This window comes from Myotis daubentonii, chromosome 3, assembly GCF_963259705.1.
Source record: "Myotis daubentonii chromosome 3, mMyoDau2.1, whole genome shotgun sequence".
NCBI lineage: Eukaryota > Metazoa > Chordata > Mammalia > Chiroptera > Vespertilionidae > Myotis > Myotis daubentonii.
The window spans coordinates 104,662,823-104,682,740 of record NC_081842.1 but is presented as its reverse complement, the minus strand read 5'-3'; the positions used below and the strand labels follow the sequence as shown (position 1 = coordinate 104,682,740).

At 40.3% G+C, this 19,918-nt stretch overlaps 1 protein-coding gene across 1 annotated transcript in view; it reads right to left on the bottom strand.

Annotated features, from left to right (window-relative positions):
- Nucleotides 1–10,274, bottom strand: part of CLRN1 (clarin 1) — a 42,705-nt gene extending 32,431 nt beyond the window's left edge. The window contains exon 1 of the mRNA XM_059686032.1: nt 9,957–10,274. Coding sequence (XP_059542015.1) covers nt 9,957–10,209 — 253 coding nt within the window. The 5' untranslated portion in view covers nt 10,210–10,274. The remainder of the gene's footprint in view (nt 1–9,956) is intronic.
- Nucleotides 10,275–19,918: the final 9,644 nt, after the last annotated feature.

Below are 19,918 nucleotides of genomic sequence, written 5' to 3'. Positions count from 1 at the left end.
ACTCCCAAGAATTGCTTTGCCATAGTTATAACTTGCTGGGAAGGAGTGAAATCTGAATCCTGCATGAATTAGTCTGCAGACACAGTTCACTGTTAGGTCTATCACACCAGCAATAAAAGTGTGTCATACCACAACCAGTCTGGGTGTTCAGCTGCATGACTAGATGAAAGGCAAGTTTGTCATTGTTTAACATAAATTAGTTTTGTTTTTAAAAAAGTGCCTTCAACTTTATAAATTCCTGACATATGTGAGAGTAAAAATGAGTTTTTGGTGTGTGTTTTTTAAATGAGATTTTAATTTATGCTCTAATTCTCCACTAGCTCTTAAGGAATGTTTTTGGAAATTTTGAAAGTGAATACAATGCGATGTGTCTGCTTTTCTTTTTGTCCCTGCCTGTATTTTGAAACTGCTCCTATCACCCCAGGAAAGACTGTACCATTTGGGATTGCTATGATGAAATAATTGTTGTAGTCAAAGAAATAATTTGAAGATCGTACCATGAAGATTTGGGTTGACAGTGATTCTAAGTCAGCTCACCACATAGGCAGTCAGATACCTCTGCCATCAACATAAACAGTCAACATCATGGTAATATGCGTACAAAACCCAAAGATTAGACATAACTGTGTGACCTGCTCAACCTAGATTATTAAACAGGCTTGGTTTGGCTATTTTACCTTCCAAAAAAAGGTCAAAGATGGGGTTTAGACATCAGGGCCATGGAAATATGAATCGAAGAGGCAATGAATGAACCCGGGTCTGAAGGCCAAGGGCCATCACATGGCTATTTGAGAACTCGTGCTTGTGAAGTCGCAGCATCATCGTTTAAATGGATGGTGAAATCGAAGGCTATTCTTACATTTTCTTCATCTCTGTGTCCGTTGTGCACATTGTAAGGAAACCAATGTGTCAGAAGACTAGCACAGTCCTGTGGATCTGAATTTCGGTCCCAGGTCTGCTCCTACTAGCTCTGTGACTGGGAAATTTTTGTGATCTGAGTTTCCAGTGTCTGCATTTGTTTAAGAGGAATAGTATCACAACACCTCCATGGAAGGGCTAGAAATAATATATGCAAGAGGCTTGGCACCTCTGAAGTACCAAATAAATGGGCAGCTGAAATAAGTATTCTGTTTGGGGGGTTGTCTGAAAGTCCTTGGTGAAAAGGAGTCACCCTCAGAGATTAGAGGAGAAAGCAGAGCAGCAAATTGTGAAGAGAATTTTGGAGTCATTCTCCAACAGGTAAGGCTCACACACCAGGGCCAAGTTCCAGAGGTCCCACTTAGGACCTGCCATGCAGTTCCAGAGGCAACTCACTCAGCCTCTACTTCCTCTCTCAGGTGAGCACGGGCCACAACTTTACTGGCTGTCAGGGTGAAGGGTAATGGAACCATTCAGCCACTCTGTGCCCTTTGATTGGTGACTTCAACCATTTACATTTAGAGTGATTATTGATACACAAGGACATACTACTGCCATCTTTTCCTCTGCCTTCTGGTGTTTTGAAGTGGAGGATAATTTAAAAGGAAAAACGGTGTGTGCACATATATGCACACATGCAATTCTCAAGGCTGATTCTGTCGAATTGTTTTCTGGTAAGGATATTGGAGGTAGTTGTTAGGGAGGAGGGAGAAACAAATGTTCTCTTCTTGGACTATACAAGGAGAACCAGAAGTTTCTTTCCTCAAAAGCACTTTCTCCATATTCCTCACCAATTCAAGGATAATTGCTGCCCTAATTCCTCCTTTGAAGAAAGAGTACTCTTGAAGTATTATACACAACTAGAGGCCTGATGCACTAAATTTGTGCAAGAGTAGGCCTTCCTTCCCCCAGCTGCCAGCACCAGCTTCCTTCTGGCACCTGGGACCCGAGCTTCCCTCGCAGCCCCAGCATCGTCCAGAAGCTCATCAGGTCTAATTAGCATGCTATGCTTTTATTATTATAGACCCGTGGCCCGGAGCATGAAATTCATGCACATTGAAAGGGAATTAATTAGAGGAACGTACTTTGGACTCACTATCTAATATCAATAATATGTGAGCGTGAGACAGTCCATGGTTCTGAAATTCAATGACATGAATTTTAGGTATAACTTTGCCAAATAAATGAAATTTACAGATATCATTTAAAAGAGCATTCAATATCCCAAGAAACCAGAAACACCAATCAGAAAGGATATATGCACCCTATGTTCATAGCAGCACAATTCACCATAGCTAAGATCTGGAAACAGCCTAAGTGCCCATCAGTAGATGAATGGATTAGAAAACTGTGGTACATCTACACGATGGAATACTATGCTGCTCTAAAAAGGAAGGAACTCTTACCATTTGCAATGGCATGGATGGAACTGGAGAGCATTATGCTAAATGAAATAAGCCAGTCAATGAAGGAAAAATACCACATGATCTCACTCATTCATGGATAATAGAGACCATTATAAACTTTTGAGCAATAATAGATACAGAGGCAGAGCTGCCTCAAACAGATTGTCAAACTGCAGCGGGAAGGCCGGGGAGGGTTGGGGGGCAGGAGGTAGGGGGGTAAGAGATCAACCAAAGGACTTGTATGCATGCATATAAGCATAACCAATGGACATAAGACACTGGGGGATAGGAGAGGCTAGGGGACTGTCTAGGGCGGGGGGGAAAAAATGGACACATATGTAATACCCTTTGTATTACTTTAAGCAATAAATAAATAAATAAAAGACCATGGGGGAGGGGGGAAGAGCATTCAGCTTAATATTAAAAACTCTGGCTACCAAGTCAGGTCTGTTTTCAACTTTTTGCCAGCATTGTAAATTGTTTGCAATATCTGCCCATTTGGGGTTGCATGTCATGGTTATGAATAAATCAGGCTTGCCATACTTCGTTACAATTGCCATAGCATCCTGATATCGCTGCTGCATATTTCTGGGGCTACCCTCAAAAGATGATGGAAGTATTATCATTTTACCAATCAGCACATTGTCATTTTCAGATCTAGATTTGAGATAATCATCAAACCACTATATTTTTCAACTCTCAACTTAGATTGGTTTGCTTTGGTGAAATTTATCCAGTTGGCCTCCATTTTTTTTAATATGAATCCATGATAAACTGTTGAGTTAATTTTCCTGCATTTAAAATAGGATTGAACGTGTCCCGCACAGAGAGATGAAATCCATAATACTGCATTTGTGTGACTCGTGTCCTTACATTTTGTCTAGTATTATTGTCGATTACACTGTTGTCTCTGAGTCTAAATGCAATATCTGTTCCCTAGCCTTTTTCACCATGTGGAAAAAGAATAGGATATGTCATTGCATCTAATGTAGGAAACAGGATATTGCTTTGTTTCATTTTAGTGGCATTTGGATAATTGGGATCTGGTTTACAATGAATGACCAAGTCCCTTTCAAAAGGAGGTTCTATGAGAGCAACCTCGGTTACACAGGCTACCTGGGTCACTGTTATGATTGTATTTAATTGCCATTGTTACTTCTGTGGGAGCAATACCTTTTGCTAATGCTTCAGATTTGGCTTCCTTTTTTACCTCATGTAGCATCTTTTATGATTTTGTTAATTCATTTATTTCATGCCTGAGATTGTTGATGTTGATCATGAGTCTTTCTGAGCAGCCCTTGTTTTCTGGCATTGCTAATCTTTTACTTGTAGCTTCGGCTGTATCCAAAATATAGAGTAGAGCAAACTTCCAAGAAACACCATCCAAAGGATGTAAAGCTCCAGTACGGTGATAAACTTGTCCGTGTATTCTAAAACAGCATGGCCCATATCCTGATGGCGATTCAATATTTGCACCCATGGAAGCAAAAGCAAAAGAACTATTTATGGAACGAATATTTGCCAAGAAATTTTTACTGTCAGAATCTTCATTTGTCATTAATCTTTGTAAATATGCCAGGTAATCTGGAAAATGTATATCATTTGGACAGACTTTCCCTTTGCTACAACATCGAGTAAATTTCCCATCGGATGGTTTTTCATCAGAGAAATTTAGCAATAGGCAAAATTCACATCTAACAGTCATTCCACCACAACTATGTTTGAGAATTGCATCCTCATGTACTCCATTTTTGCTGATAAGGCACCGCATTCTGTCACAGGTGCTGCCTTCTTTCAAGATCAAACGCACGTTGCTCTTCAGACATTTTCTGTTGATAATGCCGGCATCTTTTGGCTGCAGAGCTACATTGTATCAACAGTTGTCCTTTAGACATAGTTTCACCTCTCTACTGTCACGGTCTGAGATGCAAGTGAATGAGAGTCCTGGCTGTCAGGCCGCTGTGAGCTGTCTGACCAAATGGTGATTCTAGCTGATTCTGTGGGGGTGGAACTTCCTCCTCCCTGCTGTCAGTTTCCACAACTGTGATGAGGAAGCTGGGGTGACAGAGGGAGCCACACCTTTCAAGCTGCCTTCTCTCTCGCTCTGCTCTATGTCCACTGGCCTCCTGCTCTGCCAAGTCCTCCAAACCTCCCACTCTCCTGCTCTGTTCTCTGCCGGCAAAGGTCCTGGGAGCCTGCAGGCATGGCTAGGCACTGCTGGCCTCGCTTCCTGGGGCGCATGACACCTGCATATGCAAATTAACACACCATCTTTGTCAGGTTAATTTGCATACTCACTCCTGATTGGCTGGTGGGCATAGCAGAGGGATGGTCAATTTATATGTTTCTCTTTTATTATATAGGATGGTCATTCCTAACTTCTTGCCATTTTCAGCTTAACATGTCAGATTCGGGAAAGAAGGATTTTTCAGTGAGGATGGAAGAGGAATTTCTAGAAAAAAAATGGAAGAAGAAAAAAAAGGAGGTAGTAAAAGATCAGCCTCTCACTATTTTTTGATCTTCCTTTTTTGCTTTCTCAATAGCACCATCTAAATTGAATGTTTGTGGCTGCTACTGCTCTCTGGAACCAATTAGTGTTTCTCCCTAGTTTTTCAAAGCTTCTCATCCATTTTCTCCTTTTTTAACCTGCAATTTTTTACACAAACAGTTAAAGGTTATTATGGGGGGAAGAAGGGGGGAAGAAACATTCACTGGTAATGAAATTCATTTAGGTCCTGACAAGTGGTAGGTATTTCAGAATACTTTAAGAACTATTAGCTTTGAGGACCAAAGAGCAAAGGCGCACAAAACCACCACTTCCAATGATAGGCTAAAGCAGCCGTGGGCAAACTATGGCCCGCGGGCCAGATCCAGCCCATTTGAAATGAATAAAACTATTGAAAAAAAAGACCGTACCTTTTTATGTAATGATGTTTACTTTGAATTTATATTAGTTCACACAAACACTCCATCCATGCTTTTGTTCCGGCCCTCCGGTCCAGTTTAAGAACACATTGTGGCCCTCAAGTTAAAAAGTTTGCCCACCCCTGGGCTAAAGTCTGCCAATGAAGGCTTTGTGAGGTAGAGACTAGAAGGGTCATAAAGTTTTAACGCTGGAAGGACCTTTCCTAGGGTGCCAGTCCCACATTATACAGGTCATTGAGAGTTTGAACTTTACACTAGTGTTCTTAAACAATACTCTCTTCTATTCTACTAATCACTATTTTTTCCAATGGAAGGAAAACAAAAATCTCCATTTGCTGGACTGTTCTGGTGTGTTTTTTAAAAAATATTTTTATTGATTTCAGAGAGGAAGGGAGAGGGAAAGAGATAGAAACATCAGTGATGAGAGAGAATCAGTTGGCTGCCTCCTGCAAGCCCCACACTGGGGACTGAGCCTGCAACCTGGGCATGCGCCCCCCGATGGGGAATTGAACTGTGACCTCTTGGTTCCTAGGTCAACCCTCAACCACTGAGCCATGCCTGTGGGCTGCTGGCCTGTTTTGATGGGTGAGTGAGACTAAACATTAGGGCCTGGAGCTAAAAGGCAGGAGAGCCCATGTAGGCTAGGTGAAATGATGCAAGCCACTTCCTTTCCCCATTCATCCCACCAGGTAGTCTTACCAGGTGAACTCCATAGGCTTCCATTCCACCCCCACAAGCCTGCTTCCACACAGGCCACACACTAAGGAAGGGAGGAGAGACAGGTACTATTATTAGAAGAAGGTACATCAAAGACCTTTGCAGCTCTGTGTGGTTTGGCAAGGTAATGGGGAGGGTGCAGGTGGGTTAGCAGGAGACCATGGCAACAGAGTGGCAGAGATCCAGAATCCCAACTCTTCTGCCCCAAATATGTTTGAGAGCCACCTGCTTGTTCATAGAAGTAGTCTCAACATTCCCTCTGCAGTCTGGAACATATGCTTATTTGGTAAGGAAACTCTGCTTAAAATATGAAAATCTAAGCCTCTGTTAAGCTTTCTACAAAATTTCAATCATTAAATTAAAATGCGTTGTATGACTGAAGTAGGAAGCTGTGATACATGATTGGTTAAATTTTATTTTTCACAACCCTCCCCCCCCAAAAAAAAAGATTCCATATGTTTTAACCGCTCATTGAACTTTCTTGGCAATGAACAGATTGGCATATCTAGGAATGATTGATACCATGTGATTCTTGGGTATCATATTTTGATAATGCTCTGCAGTGTTTCAAACCACCAAAGCAGAAACCTACCCACACACACTGAACACAAAACTGGCAGTTTTTGTCTTGATGGCATATTTAGAGTTTAAAATCATCATTAAAAATTTATAGGTGACATATCAGGAAAAATTAAGCCCACCACTTGTGTTGCCTTGAAAGGAAAACAGTTCTTCATTATAATGAATGAAATTGCATGTTAGGCATGAGTGCTGGTGACCTCTAGAAAATGAACCACTCACCCATAAATGGATGAGAACTGGCCACAGTAAATGAGGCAGAAGTTTTCCCAGCATAGCTGTGCATGCTGGCAGGGAAGATTCTTGTTATAATTAAAAGAGATAGAGTAGTCAATAGGACCATTTAATAAGAACAAAAATGACAACATTGCCTAACTATTTTTCTGGCCTAGTCTTCATCCTCATGTTATATCATATATCTGGGTTTTAAAAGTTACACATACATTGCACATAAAAATAACACACATAACCTTGTAGAGAAACAAGCAAAAATTCATTTAAAATATGGACACCTTCAATGCCCAATTTATTGAGAGCAAATCTCCATCTAGATTTGCACTCTCCAACATGACAGCTATTAGCCACATCAAAATGGCTAGTGAACACTTGAACTATGGCTGGTCTGAGTTGAGATGTTTGTATGTGCAACGTGCACACCACACTTCCAAGACTTAGCACCAAACAAAAGTAAAATAGTTCACTACTTTTTTAACAGTTAAATTGATAGTATTCTGGACATCTTGGGTTACAGAAAATATGTCGTTAAAATTTATTTCACTGGTTTCCTTTTACTGTTTTTTCTAATATGGCTACTAGAACATTTGAAATTACATATGTGGCTTGTATTTATGGCTTGCATTACATTTCTGTTGGCCAGTGCTGATCTAAATGAAAAGTTTGGTAAACAAGGTAGCATTTAGCAATCCAACAAAACTGAAATATACATGCATATCAACTGGTGATAACATGACCATGCAGAAAACTGGCCATAAAGTTACTGATACTTTGATGAATACCTTTTCCACTCTGGCTACACTGGAAAGTTTCTGAAAATCCAGATGTTTGCTTAATAACTTTCTAAAAGGAAAAGGAGAAAGAGGAAAGTTCTGGGAAATGAGGTGTACTCTATATTTAAGTTGAATTCAAAGAAACAAAAGAATCATCCAATCTGAGCTTTTTGGCGGCCCTGGATTTTGCTCTAAGGAAGCTATTATTGAGAAGACAGGGTTGGGCTCTGATTCTTTTATGTGATCAGGGCTATATTTTCCTATCAGGAAGAATATCAGAGAGCTCTTTCCCTTCAAGGGAATGTTATGGAACACCCTAGACAGGGTGCTGGCATTTTGAACGGGAAACTGTGGACCAAGAAGCTCTATTGCACTGAGAGTGTAAACTGGGTGTGTCCTGAGGCACATTGATTAGGAAGTTTTTAACACTCAGAGAGGGTGTTTATTTAAATGAGCATTATGCCTTTTAGGGAGTCTATTGGATCTATTTATTCTACAGTTTTCCCAACTTTCTCTCATGTTCCATTGAAAAGGATACTTTTCTGCTTAGACAGAAAAAGTTATACTGTAAGTACACTTCACTGGGCCTCAGAAATTAATGGGGTGTTAACGAGTCTGGGATAGTATATGGAAAGGGTTGTCACCACAAAACAAGCAAGCAAATATAAAATTTTCTTCACTAGGTTGGGGGAAAATAAGGTATTAATGCAACTCTGTGAGCTAGGGGAGGGTATTGTTTAAGCCCACCAGCTCTGAGTCCTCATAGAAAGCAAAGGGAGGGATGCCTGATTGGACCAACTTCATCTGAGACAAGACAAGCACAGAACACAGCCATAACAGCCTGCCATTGAATCACAGAGAAATGTGGCTGAGTGAGGGTTAAATGGGACAAAACGTGCATAGTGCTTAGTGTCTAATAAGCATTCAGGAAACATTGTTTTTGAAACATTTCTCCGTAGAAAATGCAGACTCCAGGAACCTCATTGTATGCTCCCTGCTTTTTGTCTAAAGTCGTCTGTGAGAAGCTTTACTACTGCTTTAAGCTGCCAGCAACTCATGGTTAATCACCTCACTCCTTTTTTTAATTTATTTTGTAATACGTTGCAAATCATGTGGCATTCTGCTTTGTTCTCTGCCATCCCCCCGCCCCCTCAAAGAAAGCTAAGCAACTCTAACAGCTCCATTACCTTAATAAGCTGAAGCCATTCAGTAAAAAGAGTTGGTATCCACTTCATAAAATCTAGTGTATAGTAATGTCTTGAAAAGCTGAAGACTAATCCTTGGGGAATTGCTGGCACCCTATGAAAATTCCTATCACTTATGAACTCGCTATGTGAGAGGAAGGTTGGTGGCCAATGACTGCTGAGAAGATGTAAGGAGTGTTGCAGAGATATGAATAGATCAGCTCTGAAGTTTCACTAGACACTGCACATGTTAATAATAAATTCAATTAGTCTCTAGCCTCTAATTATGCTTGTGAAAAAAATACCCAGACAAAATAATAATTCACTCTCAATGCCTCATTGGCAACCTCCTTTCCTGAGGAGTGATTTATGCACTAATTTACTGGTTGTGTCTTCATAGGATGGTTCCAAACCAGCTCTTTTGAAATAATAATTTCTACATGTGTGTTGTGAAAGATATAACAAATGATTTCTTATTAATTTTCATTTAATGAGTTGCCTATTCACATGGTAATTTTTAAGAAGTTCTCTTCTTAAGATAAACAGGTTATAAATATTGAGGATAACACTTCCATTTCACAAAAATTGTGAGAGGAAATCTGTCTCACATTCTCTACTTGATTTGAAAGTCAGTCACGTGAAAACTTTCTACACTAAATAGGCAACTATTTCTCTCCTAGTTAGTACAGCTGATTGCTTTAAATTTTTATAGCCAAGTGATTCCAAATTGGTTTAAAAAAGTATTCATGAGCAGGAGAGGACCTTGCAAGGATAAAGGGAAGTGGACAGGAAACAGAGTCCTGAGTGTGGGAGAAAGCAGCGAGGCTTGATTAAGGAGCCACAGCACTGGCTGACCCTTTTTTAAAGAACAAAATGAAAATCATTTGTAAGCCCCTTCCTTTTTAACAAGACCCCATAATTTCTTATGTAAATATTAATATTCAATAAAAAATTTTTCTTTGCAAAAAGTTTAACACTATAGCCATTCATTAACTATATGTTGTCATGATAAAAATAGCAGGGATGAAATAATCAATAAAATTAACACAAAATAAAAACTAGGGAGAAGAGATTACTCAGAAGAGTCTTAGGTATTTCAAGTGGTTCATACCTGTATAAAAAGTCCTGCAATAGACAGGACAAGGCTCTTAAAAATGATTTCCTGCAATCCTTGGAGGAGCGTGCCTAAGATAAAAAAACAAAATGCAGTTGCTACTTACATGAGAACCGAAAGGGCCGCGCTCCTAGTCCGCACTGCCTCACGCCCTCTCCATGAAAGAGCCCGTACTGCAGCTCCCCCATGAACTTGTCCAGCTCCTGCCCCGAGGCGTTAACCAGCAGAGCCCCTGTTTTGCAGAGGAAGGTGGCTTTGATCCACAACGGTGTCCCCAGGGCTGTCACAACTCCAAGGGCGCACACGAAGCTTAATATCCCCGCCATGCAAAAAATGACTTTCTTCTGTTGGTTTGGCATAATGAGAAGTGGGCTTTGTGAGGGTGACGTTCAAAAATAAGACCTTTGTGAGTGATGAGAAGCGACTCGACTGTCCCTTTGACTGCATTGATTGTAGAAGCTGAACAGACGGAACGCAGCTGAAGAGGAGCTTTGTCGCCAGGGGCTGTGGCCAGGTGAAATGTCAGCAGAAGGCCATAGAAGGCGTCTTCAGCACACTTACTTGTCTTTTCTCCTTTTTTGCTTCTACTTCTCTCTAATTTGAAATCTTTGGACTAAGAATCTGTAAAATAAAACTCTTTCAAACTGCCTTGAGTATCTCCTCCTGTGTCCCTTGGTAACAAAGGTCTAAGATAACAGATGGAGTCCTCCGAGTAACTTGATAAATGCCTCCCTTTCTTCAGCCTTTTGTCTGATTGGGTGAGTTGAAACTTTCAGAAACAGGCTTGGTTCCTATTGGAAATTTTCAGCAACTTGAGAAGTTCGTGTATTGATGTGTTTTTACTTTTGTGAGTTTGGTTTTGTGGGGGGGGGGACGGGGGAGGGGGGCGGGGGCGTTATTTTTAGTGGAACAGAAGAGGAATCTTTGCAGAGGTGGAAAGGCCGTGTCTATTTATTGGTTGATGTTAACTGATTTTGAAAAATGATCATTGTAGCAGGACCAAATATAGGCTTGAATTGGGTCCTGCATGGATATGAAGTGCTCTACACCAACCACCAGGGCTTGTCCTCCTAGCTATTTTTTTCTCCCAGATCTATGATTTAGAACCAATGTGTCAATGGAAAATTTGATTCAAGTTTTTCCTGGCAAATGAAAATATGGAGATGTAGTTACAAATATCTAGGTTTCTAAATGCTTTTCTTTCAAATATTTGGCTGCTTCAGGACAGTAGTAAGGGGGTATTATTATGTCTGAGAAGTACCAGAATCTGTAAAGAAGATAAGCGCATGGTCATGAGAAGAAGAGACTGTGGTCAGATGGGAGGTTCTAAGGATTTGCCACAGAAAAACAAGGGTCCTAGCAGAGGTAATTCATTAGGGAGTAAAAAGACAAAGTCATAAACGAGATTAAGTAGCAGGTGAGTTTGATTAAATTTTCAAGATCTGAAGACTAAAATTCAGAATTCAATGACAGCTTTTAAATCCAATTTCCAATGAGATTCCTGTTCTTGCACACAGATATGGGGGGTGGGAGGTGGGAGGGGTGTTTACTGAATATCTATGGTATGCCACACTATTGTGATAGGCTCTGACCTACAAAGAATTCTTAACATTAAGGACAAAAGTTCTTAGCTTTTGGTAAAAATTTCATATGTCTGGCCACCTTGCTAACTATTTTACCTAAATTATCTAATTTAATTCTCATAGTTGCCATATAAATGGTAATGAAAATGATGATGGTGGTGGTAGTCAAGATGATGATATCTCATTTTAAAGATAATGAAATTGAGGCTCAGAGAGATAAAGCAACTTGCTCAAGAGAGTAGAGGAGCTAAATTCAAATTCAGGTTTAATTCTGAAGTGTATGTGCTATTCTAAGCAGCCCATGACCTTGAGGAGATGCAAGCTCTTCAGTCGGGGTTGGGTTGAACTGGGAGTTAACAAGGACAGAGTAGCCCTCAGTTAGTTATACATCTTGGGTGCTTGGAGAACAGAAATGTTTGCAAATAAAATTTCCCCAATTGGTCAAAAGCACATGCTTATGCTAGCTTCTGTTCTCTTGATCCATTGTGAAGCATCACAGCTTAGAAGAAGTCAATACATGAAGATTTATTTCACACATTGGCAGCATCGATGGATCTCTAGGTTGTGTGTGCCTGGAGGGGAATTTTAAGATATAGTCTTGGACTTCGGGGCACAGCTATCCTCTCTTGCTACAAGCTGTCTTGTTAAAGATATACTGCTAAGGGTAGAACTGATTCACGAATTCCAAGGTCCCTTCAGAGGAGGAGGGGACAACACAAAACATGGCCTCAAAAGAATGGGGCATACACAAGATTCAAAAGGGGAACTCAAAATTAGGGTTAGGATATAAGTTAGACTTTATTGCATGTAACTTGACACAGAATAAACAACTCATCACAGGTTATTTGGCCTCCTAATTAATTATCCACTGGATTTAGACTAATTATCATCATTGTACATTGAAAACAAGGGAGTACCAGCAGTTATCTGGAGGTATATGTGCCACATTCAATCCAGAAACCTTAATTTAAAATATCCAAGGAGAGTTCTAATTAAATCAACATATTATGTAATGGGAAGAGACAACATTTCCAAGCCTGGAGGCAGAAATTACCTACAACTTAATCAATAATACTAACGCCTTTACAGAAATGAGAGTGCTAAGGGGGGTTGGGGGTAGTTAGCCTAGGACAGTGGTTTAATGAACCAGAACCTTGCCAAATGTCTTTAGGCTGTGCAGGAAGAGAAGCCCTGCCTGTGACTGCAGAGAGCAATTAGATGACACCCGTTCTTAAGTTTGCATCAGTTTAAAGTGAGAAAAAGAAACACAGCATAGTGAGTTAATCTTTTATCTGAAATCGTGTCCTTCCTAATATTTTCTGTTAAGATTTTTTTCTTTCATAAAATAATGGTAATTTAACTTTTAATTAAATTGCTTGGCAAGTTAAAAAAAAATGCCAAACCTATATCTGTTCCTAACTTAAAAATACAAAACAAAACCACATTGGTCTATAACATTCAAGAGCATGGATCCCTGTGTTGAAAAGATAAGGCCTGAAGACCTCTCAGCTCTAACCTAGCTGTTCATTGGAATCACTTGAGATTTTAAAACTATTGCTGTCTGGGTCCTAGTCCCTGAGACTTAGATTTGTTTGACTTGAGAGTATGGCCTCAGGTGATTGCAGTGTGCAGCCAGTGCTGAGAACCAGGGCACTTCCCCTCCTCACAGGCTGCCTTGTGGGCTTGGCAGCGATCTCATGTTGGGATGCAAGGAGACATGAATGTCTAGTCACTAGAGGAGAATATTCTCATTGCAAATTAACAAATTTACACTATCCTTTGTAGCTCAAACTTTCCTGAATTTTGTTCAGCACCAAGAGCATGATCTTGTTGAAATGTCCTGAGAGGGGTAGGTTCCAGGATATCCAAAATTCAAGGCCAGGCTCTGGATCAGAGATTTACCTCCAGTCATCATATGAATGTCACCGGTAGTGTCTCCTGAATGTGAGGCGGCCCCCTTGGGTCCTACGCCCACCTCATCTCCTCTCTGTACAGCTTCTTTTCAAAATTCCATACCACCCACCCACAAGCTGCAGAGTAGTGTGTGTGATCCACCCCCTGGGAGTGATATAATAGAGCCTGGCAGTCATTGTGCCTGACAGCCTTCCCGTGAAACTTCATCTTAAATGTATTCAATGACAGTGATGACACCATTTTCCTTGCAGTTGCTCTGAGAATTTGAGTCATTAATGTCATCAAGTTTTCACCAAGCATGCTACAGAAATCTTCTCGCAATCCTAATAGCAATACATTTGGTGATATAAGAAAATGGAACTAGGCCTTTCCATCCTCCCCCATGACCCTTTCAGGTTCTGGATGACGACATAATCCTTCAGTGTGCCTAGGAAGAATACAGAAAAAGAGTATATATAATTGAGGACTGTGCCTTTATGCCTCTTCTCACACTAAGTTGGATTTTCCTTATAGTCATTCAAAAACAAAAACTTCCCCAAAAGGCTCAACTCCAAAGGCATGAGAATTCTCACCTGAGTTGCTCCCTCTGTGTAAGAGACAGCATGGTCTGGTGCGGAGAGAGCACTGGGAGAAAGATGTGACCCAGGTTCTGGGTCCAAGTCCATCATTAAATCAAGAATTCCTTCATTTGGGGGGCATTTATTTTACTCTTTAAGAAAAGAGTGGTTCTGGCTCCCTAGGTGATTTTCAAATTATTTTTAACCAGAGAAACCATTTCCTCCACTGAACTGTTGGGTGGATTAAGAGATCAAAATTGAGCTTCGAGAGAAAAAATGGCTGCCAACGGGAAGGCAGACTGCAAGATAGTGCGTGAGTGAGAGAACGAAGGGAGAGTGTGTGGTCGCACGGGGAGTGTTTGTCTGTGAGTTGAGGGACAGCTATACTCCAGGGGACTGTGGGGGGTTGCAAGACGGGGTTCCCCTGACCAGACAGCTTCCACTGCTGCTGGGATCCCTCCCGGAGCGACCACCTCTGACGCGGAGACCGTGCCATCTTGAAGGGGAGAGTGGATGTTGTCAGAAGCCTGAAAACCCCGAGAATCTACAACAATGGCACCCAGCAAACAGCTGAGAACCCGGGAGCACGCGGATTCGGAGTGGCTCTGCACCCCCACAGAAAGGTCAGATTTCCCCTGGGATAAGGTGTGGTCTGTGGTCCGGACAGGAGAGAGAAACGCGCACGGCAGGATCTGGAGGATCCAGGGAAGTCTGTGCCCAGAAAAGTCCTCAGCCAGTGGGGCTGGTGTGATCCGCGAATGTGGAAGGAGATCTGCAGGGCTGCTAACAGAAGGGAACTCTAAAAAGCAACCCATAGCTGAACTGGGCGGAAAAGGGCAGCCTAAAAATGTTAACAGTGTGCCGGCTGCTTAGACCCAAGGGGGAAAACAGAGTGCATAGACTTGCACCGCAGTGCCGGAGTTTGCGCACTTACTCTAGCTCTTTCTCTCTCTCTCTCTCTCTCTCTCTCTCTCTCTCTCTCTCTCTCTCTCTCTCTCCTCTTTCAAACCTTGCTTTTGATTACTAAGCCCACTACATAGGATCACCCAATTGGGGACATTCTAAGAAACTGCAGGGGAAAGTTGTTTTTGTGGAAACTGGGGATCAGAGCGGGGAATAAAGATCAGAGAACCAGCTCTAGGGCAGCCCATTCCCCCAAACCAGTATTAAGTGCCACAGGGGAAACAAAATCTAAAACCTAGCTAGAGAGGACGTATAGACCTGGAAGTCAATCCAGAAACACTGCCACCCAGGGTTTGAATCACAAATTGACTCTTGTGTAAACACAAATAAAGGAGCCTAAGAAACAAAGTACTGCCTGCTTGAAAATCAGAACTGTGGCTTACAACACAGAGGAGCAGTGGAACGCAGGTAACTTCAATACTGTCCTTACTAGGAAACAGATGTGCCAAACAGAACAGTAGAGGAAGTGAATGACCTTCACTACTGCACATTTTTATTTTTTTTCATCTTTTACTTAAGAAACTAAATTTTTTTTCTTTTTTCCTCACTTGACTTTACCTTTTTAATTATTACATTTTTATTTTTTATTTTTTTAATTAAATCTTTATTGTTCAGATTATTACATTAGTTACTCTTTTTTCCCACCATAACTCCCCTCCTCCCAGTTCCCACCCCACCCTCCGCCCTCATTCCCCATCCACTGTCCTCATCCATAGGTGCACGATTATTGTCCAATCTCTCCCCTCACCCCCACACTCCTTTCCCCCCCCAAGAATAGTCAGTCCATTCCCTTTCTATGTCTCTGATTCTATTATGATCACCAGATTATTTATTCACTTGATTCTTAGATTCACTTGTGGATAGATGCATGTTTGTTGTTCATAATTTGTATCTTTACCTTTTTCTTCTTCTTCCTCTTCTTAAAGGATACCTTTCAGCATTTCATATAATCCTGGTTTGGTGGTGATGAACTCCTTTAGCTTTTTCTTATCTGTGAAGCTTTTTATCTGGCCTTCAGTTCTGAATGATAGCTTTGCTGGATAAAGTAATCTTGGTTGTAGGTTCTTGGTATTCATCACTTTGAATATTTCTTTCCACTCCCTTCTGGCCTGCAAAGTTTCTGTTGAGAAATCAGCTGACAGTCGTATGGGTACTTCCTTGTAGGTAACTGATTTTCTTTCTCTTGCTGCCTTTAGGATTCTCTCTTTGTCTTTTGCTCTTGGCATTTTAATTATGATGTGTCTTGGTGTGGTCCTCTTTGGATTCCTTTTGTTTGGGGTTCTCTGCGCTTCCTGGACTTGGAAGTCTATTTCTTTCACCAGGTGGGGGAAGTTTTCTGTCATTATTTCTTCAAATAGGTTTTCAATATCTTGGTCTCTCTCTTCTTCTGGCACCCCTATAATTCTGATGTTGGTACGCTTGAAGCTGTCCCAGAGGCTCCTTACACTATCTTCATATTTTGGATTCTTTTTTCATTTTGCTTTTCTGGTTGGGTGTTTTTTGCTTCTTCATATTTCAAATCTTTGACTTGATTCTTGCGATCCTCTGGTGTGCTGTTGGGAGTCTGTATAATATTCTTTATTTCAGTCAGTGTATGCTTAATTTCTAGTTGGTTCTTTATCACAACATCGAGGGTTTCACCAGTCTTCTTGAAGATCTCACTACATTTATCGGCGGTCTCACCAGTCTTCTTGAAGATCTCACTACATTTATCGGCGGTCTCACCAGTCTTTTTGAGGGCCTTATTAAATTTATCGGCGACTTCTAGACAGTTCTTTAAAGACCTTAAAAGTGTGGTTTTGAACTCTATATCCAGCAGTTTGCTTTCCTCCGATTCTGTCGTTTGTGTCCTGTTTCTTTGTCTCGGCAATTTTTATGCTTCGCTGTGTCAATAGAGTGCCTTTCTGTGCTAAGTGTCCCAATTACCTGAGGTAGACACTCTTGGTGCACCCCCTTGTGGGCTTTGTGCACAGTCTTGTTGTAATTAAGCCTTGATTGTTGTAGTTATCACTGTGAGGAATTGACCTCCAGGCCAATTGGCTGTGAGAATCAGCTGTGTTTGCAGTGGGAGAACTTCTGTGCTGGAGACACCCCTCTGGGGCTAGACTTGCTTCAGTGGGGCTTTGGTGCTCACTGAGTCTGCCCCCTGAGTGTGTCTTTTATGGTTCCACAGACCTGCAAACTCACATTTTTATTTTTAATCAGTATTATTAGTACTACTATTTTACCTTTTTTTAAAAAAGTGTCATTTTATTTTCTCTTTATTTTATTTTGGGATTAGTGTTCTGCATTCTATTTTCATCTTTCCTTTAGCATCATTTTACTCTATCTCAACTTTACCTTTATGCCAACACTCATTTCCTCACTTTTTCACTTTTGTTGTCCTGTTTCTCTTACCCTATTCCTGCTTTAGATTTTCCCTATTCCTTCTTTTTATCCCTTGTTAAAATTTCACCCTACTTATATATCTAACTTCAAATCCACTGCTCTAAGTCCACACACACCTCTCTCTTCTCTTTCTTCACTATTCAATTTTTTTTCTCTCTGTAGTTTTGTTGTTGTTTGCTTGATTGTTGAATATATTGTGTGTTTTTTATGCATGTTTGTGAGATTGTTTCACTTTCTTTTTGTTTTTTTGTTTTGTTTTTGGCTATGTTTTGCTTCTGTTTTCCCTCGCCTCGCTTGATATTAGTTGTTGTTTGTAGTTTGCATTCATTTCTAGGTATTTGTTGCTGTCATTTGTTGGGATTAGTGGCTGTTCTATTGGAGTTTTCTCCCCATATAAATAGTATTTTCCCCTCTTCTATTTCATTCTCTTTCTTTTCTCTCTTACTTTTTTTTCCTTTTCCCAATTTCATTTTTGCATTCCTTTTTTTCCCTTTTTCCTTTTTTTTCTTCTTTCTTTCTTATCTGCCCACCTAATTCTCTTTTCTCTGGTGGTCACCTTTATTTGGGGTTATTAGCATCATGAATACATTTGTGTTCAGTGCCTTGTGCCTTGTGCCTTGTTGTGTTGTATTTTGTGCCTTTAAATCAACGCAGGAGAGAGAGAACTACATAACCAGACACCTGGAGGAGAGAGATCATAGGGAGACAAAGAAACAGCCCACATATGAAAGAAAAACAGGCATCACCAGAAAAGGCAGTGAACGAAATGGAGGCAAGGAACCTGTCAGAGGAAGAATTCAGAGACATGGTCATAAGGTGGATGAAAAGCATGGAAGACAAATTCAACAATATGTGTAAGAACCAAGAGGAAATGAAGAAGAACCAAGAAGAAATGAAAAATGACATCACTGTTATAAAGAACTCAATAGAAAGCATCAACACTAAACTAGAAGAAGCGTAGGACCACATCAGTGAGCTAGAAGACAAGGTAGGAAAAAATACACAAGCAGAGCAGCTTCTTGGGGAAAAAAAATAAAAAGCAGGAGGAGAGCCTAAGAGAACTTTGGGACAACAACAAATGAAACAACATCTGCATAATAGGGGTGCCAAAAGGAGAGGAAACTGAGCAAGGAATAGAAAACCTGTTTGAAGAAATAATGACAGAAAACTTCTCTGATATTGGGAAGGAAAAACTCATAAAATCCAAGAAGCTCACAGAGTCCCAAACAAAATAAGCCACAAAAGACAGACACCAAGGCACATTATAATTAAATTGGCAAACTCCAATGATAAAACTAAGAATCTTAAAAGTGGCCAGAGAGAGACAGAAAGTTACCTACAAAGGGTTCCCCATCAGACTAGCGACTAATTTCTCAACAGAAACACATCAGGCAAAAGGGAATTGAATGAAATATACGAAGTCATGCAAAGGAAGGGTCTGAATCCAAGAATACTGTATCCAGCAAGGCTATCAATCAAAATTGAGGGTGAAATCAGGAGCTTCACAGACAAAAGAGGAATAAGGAAGTTTATTACCACCAAACCAGCAATGCAAGAAATGCTAAACAGTCTGCTGTAAAAAGAAAAAATAGGAAATGAAGAAGGAACACAGAGATAACAAATAAAAATGGCTACAAACAAGTACCGATCAATAATAACTTTAAATGTAAATGGATTAAATGCCCCAATCAAAAGACATAGGGTAACTGAGTGGATAAGAAAACATGACCCATATATATGCTGTCTACAGGACACCCACCTCAGAAAAAAAGACGCACACAGACTGATGGTGAAGGGATGGAAAAAGGTTTTTCAGGCAAATGGAAATGAAAAAAAAAAACCTGGGGTAGCAATACTTATATCTGAAAAATTAGATCTCAAAGTGAAGGACATAACAATAGATAAGGAAGGCCACTTCATAATACTAAAGGGAGCAATCCAACAAGAAGAAATAACTCTGGTAAACATATACACACCCAATACAGGAGCACTCAAATACATAAAAAAAAAATTCTGGAGGAGATCAAGGGAGAGATTGACAGCAATACAATCATAGTAGAGGACTTTAATACCCCACTATCACCATTGGACAAATCCTCTAAACAAAAAATAAGCAAAGAAACATCAATCCTAAATGACTCACTAGATCAAATGGACTTATTTGACATCTTCAAAACATTTCACCCCAAAGCCACAGAAAATACATTCTTCTCAAGTGCACAAGGGTCATTTTCAAAGATAGACCATATATTGGGTCACAGGCAAAGTCTCTTCAAATTCAAGAGATAGAAATCATATCAAGCATCTTCTCACATCACAATGGCATAAAACTGGAAATCAACTATAATAAAAACAATCCAAAAAAATCAAACACCTGGAGACTAAATAGCTTGCTATTAAACAATGACTGGGTTACCAGAGAGATCAAAGAAGAAATAAAAAACATCATGGCAACAAATAACAATGAAAACACAACAATCCAAAACCTATGGGACACAGCAAAAGCAGTCTTGAGAGGGAAGTTCATATCTCTACAAGCCTACTGAAAAAAAAAACTGGTAATACATTACCTAACCCTACAACTCTAAGAGTTAGAAAATGAGTAACAAGAAAAGCCCAGTGTAAGCAGAAGGAAGGAAATAATAAAGATCAGAGCGGAGATA